General features: G+C 37.7%; 1 protein-coding gene across 1 annotated transcript; it reads left to right on the forward strand.

Moving 5' to 3' along the window:
• Positions 1-1015: 1015 nt before the first annotated feature.
• LOC307144809 (succinyl-CoA:3-ketoacid coenzyme A transferase 1, mitochondrial-like) lies at positions 1016-8226 on the forward strand. The gene is made up of 17 exons (XM_079847373.1): positions 1016-1279; positions 2032-2143; positions 2363-2453; positions 2727-2862; positions 3247-3396; positions 3510-3616; positions 3795-3855; positions 3939-4046; positions 4158-4272; positions 4380-4474; positions 4559-4607; positions 5099-5171; positions 5331-5406; positions 5508-5597; positions 5692-5772; positions 5858-5959; positions 7355-8226. Exons 1-17 carry the CDS (start codon positions 1181-1183, stop codon positions 7388-7390), a joined length of 1581 nt encoding a protein of 526 aa, XP_079703499.1. The 5' UTR covers positions 1016-1180; the 3' UTR covers positions 7391-8226.
• The last annotated feature ends 95 nt before the right edge of the window (positions 8227-8321 follow it).

Below are 8321 nucleotides of genomic sequence, written 5' to 3' on the forward strand. Positions count from 1 at the left end.
CATCACAACATAATAATTAGGAAACACCAAACAAGTCACATTTTATAAAATGGCATCGTATAAAACGTGACTTAACTTATGAAAAATACTCTTTCAGTTAAAAACTACATTTATCATAATTGACCCTCAATTGTTTATCCAACAGCTTTTACAAAAAAATATATTTTCTTTACAGTATTGGAATTTTAAATTTGGAAGAAAAAATGTAATTCAACAGAAAATATTGTAATTTATATTTTATTGTATTTTATTGTTTGAAACCAACATACACATACAAGTGAGGTTTATGTAACATTCATATTTAGCCTATAGAAGCAAAGAAAACATATAAAAGGGTATTATAAATCTCATTCTGGCTTATCTCGAGTTTACCAAAACACACAAACCCATTCGTCATGTCTGTTGTTGAAAGTGTGGTTTCCTGGAGACATTCAAGCTCACTATTATTTATAAATCACAAAACAGGGTAATTTTAACAATCATTAACTGTATACATTTAAAGGAAAGTCTCTTGATCTGTAAACATTGAAGGAAATTCTCTTGTAAATCTCAGAATGACAGACACACAGCATATAGCTGATCAGCACTGAGGTAACCAACTCTGCAGTGTCCAGTGTCAGAACTGTTCCTGTGTGTTGTTATTGTGGTTGTCTGGACATTTCTCAACAGCTGTCAAACTTCTTAAAAGGGAATGACCTTTAACCCTGGTCTTCAGTGGTTTTGCATGGTGTGTAAATGTGATTAAGTGTGCTCTTATAGCACGTAGCTTCCTCCATGAGTAGTGGGGAACATAGGGAGACCTCATGTTGGGTATTGACAACATGGATACAGCCCAATGAAGAGGTTTAAATGTCTTTATTTTGGATGTGGATTTCATAAAGAATTAATAAGTTAATGGAAACAGCGGTTTATGATTTTGTCATTTATAATAGTTTCAGTTGGTGTATAGAAGCCAGCAACAGGGGTAGGGGTGGTGGTGGTGGTGGTGGGGTGTGGTGGGGTGGGGTGGGGGGGGTCATTGATCTACATTGACACAGTACAAAAGTACACTTTAAATAGTCCCTAAACCCCCTGAAAACCTTCCCTTTGCCCTATTTTAAAACTGTGCAGGATCGATCCAGGTCCTGTAGTAGACAGTGATTACTTTCCTGTAAAAAGTTTAAGTTAAGTTGTTCTGAAAATGTCATTTCAGAGATTCCTATCTAGGTCAGATTCTCTTCTCAGAGGAAGACTAATATCATTAAGAGCTCAGGGATGTATTTATATTCATCATGGTAAGGTAAGTAACAGAGGTTGAATTGCTGAGAACACTAATATTTGAAGAAAAGTAAATATTTGTTCAAATAATCATATAAATGCATGTTTCAGACATTCGTTTTAATAGATATTCTTTGATGTTTATTTATGTATTTATTGTAATGTTTTAAAGGACATATGGCAATCCCTGAATAATCTTTTTGTCTAAAGAGTTAAGCATATTTTTTCCCCTCTATAATCAGTTTGAGATATTGATGCAAATCAAACATCCAAACAATTCACTTTGTAAAGTTATATATTTTGCATATACGGAGGAACAGATTCAAATAAAGTTTAAAATAAACTAATTCTGCTGTATTGATTTACTGTTTGAACAGCATATTGATTTGATGTTTGCACAATATCAGCATGTCCATATGTCCATGTTGCGCTGTCAGGTTGTTTGTGACGCATGAAGCTTGGCACACTGCACATTTCATCTTGCCTAAATAAAATCACAAAATGTGTTGATGAGTAATATAGCCTAATTAACTTTTAATGCTACATTGTTATTTACTGTTAACTTCACTTCAAAGAGCTAAAGTTTTGCCTGATTCAAACAACCATTACAGTATATGAGCATCAACAGAGGTTCAAAGCAACAGCACACTCAGTGTTTTATAATTTTAGTAGCATTTTGCAAAAATACTTTCATTAATGAAGAGAATAAAATGCATTTTCACTTTAATTGTGCCTAAAAGTGTGCCGTGCTCTCCCTGTCATATTACCCCACAGGAATTCAACATCTCACGTTTCTCAACCTCTCAGTCATGGAGTGCATGTTTTTATTCGGACCCCACAGAGATCGTCAGAGACATTCCTCATGGCTCCACGCTTCTTGTCGGAGGTAAAAGGAGGAACTTAATGCCACATCCATACATGTACCCACTGCATGTGGCCTCTATACATGTATTTCTGCACAAGGATGCAGTCCTACTGTATCTGATAAGTTGTTTGTACGGCTAAGTGGTATTTCCTATACTGATATCCTTTGTTGTAGATAGAACATAATGCGTCCCCAAGCGTTATCATTGTTTGTGTTTAATTTCCCCCTTTTCTGTCCCAGGCTTTGGCTTGTGTGGGATCCCGGAGAATTTAATCAGCGGCCTGTTGAAAACAGGAGTAAAAGGCATCACGGCCGTAAGCAACAATGCCGGGTGAGAGAGATTTCTAATTAAAATGTCAGCAAAGGGACATGTTTGTTTCCAGAGAATTCCCTAACGTGACCGAACTCACTGGGATGTTTACAAGGGGTTCCTGTCATGTACTCTTAAACACAAGAAAGACTGGGAAATAATCTGATTGGATCAAGGGACAGGAAAGAGGGAAAAAGGGAAGTGGGCCCTCAGGAATCAAGGCTTTAAGCAACACCAGTGTATACTGTGATTTCATGTGTGACTAAATAACTAAGTGATTGTTTCTGATGATAGGGTGGATAACTTTGGCCTGGGCTTGCTTCTGAAAACCAAACAGATAAATCGCATGATATCTTCATACGTTGGGGAAAACGCAGAGTTTGAGAGACAATATCTATCAGGCGAGCTGGAATTAGAGCTTACCCCTCAGGTACCCCTTCTTTTTCAAAATGTGCTTTGCTTTAAATTCAACATCAAACCAAAATCAACCCTATACTTGGTTACTATACGCTACTGGTCTTATTGTAAGCAATTCATCAGTGTATGTTATTCCAGCAAAGAACAATTTCAATTTGTAATCTTGATTAGGCTAAATGTCAAGCAATAGCCAAATAGCTATTTAGGCACTGCTTTAGCAAACATGCTAACACCCTCGTGTGTGTGACACCCAGAATCCAAACAGTCTTCAAAATCCAACTTTTTTTCCCTTACTGAATATCCTTTTTTACTTAACGTTAGATAATATATCAAGGAAGTAAAATAGGTTGCAAATCACAATTAATTCATTGACCTTTGACCATTGATTCTATCCCAGGGCACACTAGCAGAGAGGATACGGGCTGGTGGTGCAGGTATCCCAGCGTTTTTTACTCCCACAGGCTACGGCACTCTCATCCAGGAGGGCGGCTCACCCATAAAATATAACAAAGATGGCAGCGTTGCCATTGCAAGCGAAAGCAGAGAGGTGTGGTGATGCATATCTCTTGTCAAAAATTGTCCCAATTTTGTTTTTTGTTTTTCACCTTCAGAAAAAAATACTTGTGCATCAAGTTCTTGTTCTTTGATTGTTTGGTCCAGGTTCGAGAGTTTAATGGCAGACATTATGTCATGGAAAAAGCCATCACTGGTGACTTCGCTTTGATAAAGGCCTGGAAATGTGACAAAGCAGGAAATCTTATTTTCAGGTTAAGATATTCCTGCATTATAATGATTTAATTCATGACGTTTTATTCCTAAAATACGTACCCTAGATTGTCCACTAGGTGTCAGACTTCATCTGTGTAAGCGGAACCTCTTTGTTTGTAGAATAATTGTATTCATATTATTACTAAACTTTGTTCCACAAGATAATTTTTTATACAGGAAAACAACCCGTAATTTCAACCAGCCTATGTGTAAAGCAGCCAAAGTGACCATAGTGGAGGTTTGTTTGTGATTATAATCTTTGTGGCTGGAATATAGTGTGTGAGGTCCTGTGTGCTGAAAATGTCTTACTTTGGTTCACAGGTTGAGGAGATTGTTGATATTGGAAGTTTTGGGGCAGAAGAGATTCACATCCCCGGCATCTATGTAGACCGGGTAGTGAAAGGAGCCAGCTATGAAAAACGAATTGAGGCGAGAAAGACAGATGAACATCACTGTTTATTTCATTCTATTGTTCATTTTAGTACACATTTACCTTTACAAGATTGTGTAAGTCATGTTCAGGACTTCTTTTACTTATAGAAAAGGATGGTTCAGTCTAGTAAGGAAGAGAAACCTAAAATCAAACAGGACTCAGATATAACCCGGGAGAGAATCATCCGGCGAGCTGCACTGGAGTTTCAGGACGGAATGTATGGTATCCTTCAGTAGCTTGACCACAGATATCACTGCCAACATGATAGATAACAAAAGTTACAATTGTTAACAGTCCTATTCCCAAATATACCTTGACATCCTTCCCAGCAAATCTTGGCATTGGAATACCTATGTTGGCCAGCAATTACATAAGTCCTGAAACCATTGTCCACTTGCAGAGTGAGAATGGAATTTTGGGACTGGTGAGTTTTTGTTATTTAATAACCTGAGTAATTTCCCAGCTATTTTTTCACTTCCAATCCACTGTTTTATTTTTGTCCATTTAGGGTCCCTATCCAACAGAGAGTGAAGTGGATCCTGATTTAATCAATGCTGGTGCAGTGACCTCTCTTATTTTTACTTAATCATAGTCTGTTAAATCAAATGACAACACTTAATTGTCACTACACCATATAAACAAGTGTAACAGTGAGTGAAAATCTTGGGTGCATATAATATAATATAATATAATATAATATAATATAATATAATATAATATAATATAATATAATATATCTGACGTAAAACCTGTGACAAAAAGATATGCGGATGGTCCGTTGTGTTAACCTGTAACAGGAGCAGCCGAAAGTATGTGCGTGTGTGAGAGATTAAAACATAACTTATAACTAAATATCAGACATAAAACCTGTGGCAAATAAATATGCGGATGTGCCACTGTGGCAGCCAGTTATATGAGCAGCCGAAAGTGTGTGTTTGAGAGAGATTGTATTATAATGTAATTAAATAAAATATAATGTAATATCAAAATTAAGTCCTTCTTTACCACTCTGATCATTGCCTGTGTGTGTGTGTGTGTGTGTGTTCAGGTAAGGAGACAGTAACAGTTTATCCAGGAGCTGCCTACTTCTCTAGCGATGAATCCTTTGCCATGATCAGAGGGTGAGTGTCTGACTGCATCAGTCATCTATGATTAAACTAAACTGCACTTGAAATGAGCAGGATTTCTAGGGTGTCGCAATTAAGAATTTGATTATTTTTATGTTGTTCCCCACATTTCTCTTTCACTTTAACTTCACCTTTTGTACCCTTTTCTTTTAGTGGTCACATTGATCTGACCATGCTGGGAGCAATGCAGGTTTCCAAGTATGGAGATCTGGCCAACTGGATGATTCCAGTATGATTTCCATGCTATATTTTATTGTATCATTCATTACTGATAAACATGACGTATGTTTTTACTTGCTTGGTTTGACATGTACCATGTGTTTCTCTCAGGGTAAAATGGTGAAGGGCATGGGTGGAGCGATGGACCTGGTGTCTAGTGATGCCACAAAAGTAGTGGTCACTATGGAACATTCTGCCAAGGTACAATACCCTGAATCCTTACTCTCTCATTTACAGTCATTACGCTTTAACATTTATTGTCACTCTTTGTAATATTCTTACCTTCAATTTAAAGGGTGGGAAACATAAAATCCTAGACAAGTGCACACTTCCTCTGACTGGAAAACAGTGTGTTGACCGTATAATCACTGAAAAGGTCAGTAAAGTAGAGACAGAATAGTCTTTTAACATATCTTGCATCCTTTGAAGGACAGTGTGATATGTGTTGTCACTTGTTTTAGGCAGTGTTTGATGTAGATAAGAGCAAGGGTTTAACTCTCATTGAGATTTGGGAAGGACTGACACCAGATGACATCAGAGCATGCACTGGGACAGAGTTTGAGGTAAGACTGACAGACAAACACCAATGCATTGACTGAACTGACGGAGTGTAACTGGGGATGTGTTAGTCATAATTGTTGAATTACTTCAGTAATGGCTGTCGTCAAAAATTATATGCAATTAAAAATGATTCATCCAGGCAAACAAGATTATGTGCTGTTGAAACATTGTGCTTTGTAACCCTCTTGGTCTCTTTGTAAAAACTGGTGTATTTTTAAATGTGTCTGCAACTATCTTGTTCGTGAAAAAGACATTTTGCACAAGTTTAGAAATCAACTAGTCTTGACTGACAGGATTAGATTAACATGATCCTCCCACACTTTCATTTAGATTTAGTATTTGGGGGGAAAGATTTAAAGGGATACTTCAGGATTTAGCATTAAGCTTTGTATTAGTAGAAAACCTGTAGTATTTTCGAATTACCGTGCTTTCCACCCTCATATCCCCCTTAGATGAGAGATTTATGTATTTTTTGTCTGGAAAAAAATCCTACGATGACGCAAAAATCATCATTTTGCGTCATCGGAGGATTTTTTGGCCAGAGACTAAAGACTACAGCCAGTAGGAGGAGCTGTCCTGCATGTTTTCAACCCGCCCATAGGAGGCGGGATCTCACTCACAGAATGTACACACAGTCAGCCGTCTTTCTTTGGAAGCTAAGCTAGCAGGCTCTTGTTCTGTGGAGAAAGATGAGTAGTAGGAGAAAGCTGAGTAGTAGGGGCTACCATCCTCTTTTTCCCGGACATGTCCGGCCGTCAAGATCGACGAAAATGTCCGGGATTTGGCTTTTGCTTTCTGCTGTCGCCATTCATTGTTTACATGCACAGCTTTTGTTTCAATCTAACTGAATTCATTCCGATTGGTGAATCTGAATGTAGTGTTTACATGAACGCTAAACAAGTGATCGGTTTGATGTGCGTTTTAACATTGCTAAGAAAATTCCCGCTCCTCCGTGAGAGATACGAGACCGGTGCGTAGTCATCACGCCACCGGCCTCGCGATGTTCTCCCGCGGCCCTCAGCCTCGTCCTGCTCGCCACAGTAAACATAATGAATGGCGACTGTAGAATGCAAAAGCCGAATCCCGGACATTTTGGGCGATCTCGAAATCCAGGGCAAACTCGTCACGGAGACTCACTAGCAGCCTAGCCTTGTTGTTTTCAACTGCGCTCTCTTACCGGTAGGCGTGGCCTTCTAGGGCAGCGAAGCAAGTGCATTCTGGGAGTTGTTGTCTTTCATCCACATGAGCCAAAAATACATTTTCTGGCTTTTCTCAGTCTAGAAAGCTCCAAATTCAAAAATAATTTCACATTTCTTCTACATAAATGACCTATTTTAAATACATATTCATCTTTCCAGAGGTGAAGTATCCCTTTAAGTCATTTTGGTATTTTTCAGGTGTCTCAACACTTAAAACCAATGCAGCAGATATGAGGTAATACCGAGGATTTATAGTGACGACGTCCTTCTGCCAGTATGCTGAGACACGACAAGAGCGAGAGAGAGGACTCCCTTCATTTCAATAGCTTTTTTTTTGGATGTGGAATAAATACAGATTTCAGTGTTAAATTTATGCATGTCTCTCCTTACAATGTTAATTAAGACTAGACTTGCTGTTAAAAATATAGAATACTAGAACACAGTAACTGTCCAAGAGTTTAAACATCATCTTTTAAGGTACGATTTAAGACAATGCCAAACTATGTGTCTGAAATTACATTGTCATGGAATCAATGGAATCCGAATAGATATAACATTGCATATTTTAGTATTAATATTGTTAAATTTTATTATGCACTGAAACTTATTTTAATTGTATTTTAATGTTTGTGGGTGGTAACACTAAATATCTCTAAATGTCAGTTTTAGCTAATCAGCACTAAATAATGAAGCTGTGCCACTGCCACTTTATACTGAATCATTTATTCTTGCCACAATTTGAAATAAATAATGTTGGCGTAACGTTTGTTTTAAAAATTTGTCAGCACTCATTTTATTACTTTAAGATGTAACTCAATATACTGTAAACAGGCATCCTGTTGACATTCTGTAAAAAGACCAAATTAATGAACAAAGCTGAGACATAGCAGACCACTGAGTAGATCTCAGCTCAGTGGAAGTTTTCGACCCTAGTGTCACTCTCTGATTGGTCATCGACCTGAACAACAAAGATTGCACAACTATCTGAAGACAGAGGTCTGTGTGTTCCGCAGTGTTTGGAACAGAACACTATTTCACCACCCTCCTCACAATGCTAAACGAACCCCATCCATTTTTTTCAAAATTAAAGACACAAAGACAACATGCACACACTGTTTACTGAAATTTGCAGATTTAAAGACTAGATTGTGAAATTGTGACATTA

The sequence above is a fragment of the Squalius cephalus genome (assembly GCF_949319135.1).
Source record: "Squalius cephalus genome assembly, chromosome: 17".
Lineage (NCBI taxonomy): Eukaryota > Metazoa > Chordata > Actinopteri > Cypriniformes > Leuciscidae > Squalius > Squalius cephalus.

Excerpts from the sequence above, each read along its gene's own strand:
- LOC307144809 (XM_079847373.1), top strand. The coding sequence starts at position 1,181 with ATGTCATTTCAGAGATTCCTATCTAGGTCAGATTCTCTTCTCAGAGGA. Across the intron at positions 2,863-3,246 it reads AATTAGAGCTTACCCCTCAG|GGCACACTAGCAGAGAGGAT; the intron begins GTACCCCTTCTT and ends ATTCTATCCCAG. Across the intron at positions 3,397-3,509 it reads TTGCAAGCGAAAGCAGAGAG|GTTCGAGAGTTTAATGGCAG; the intron begins GTGTGGTGATGC and ends TGTTTGGTCCAG.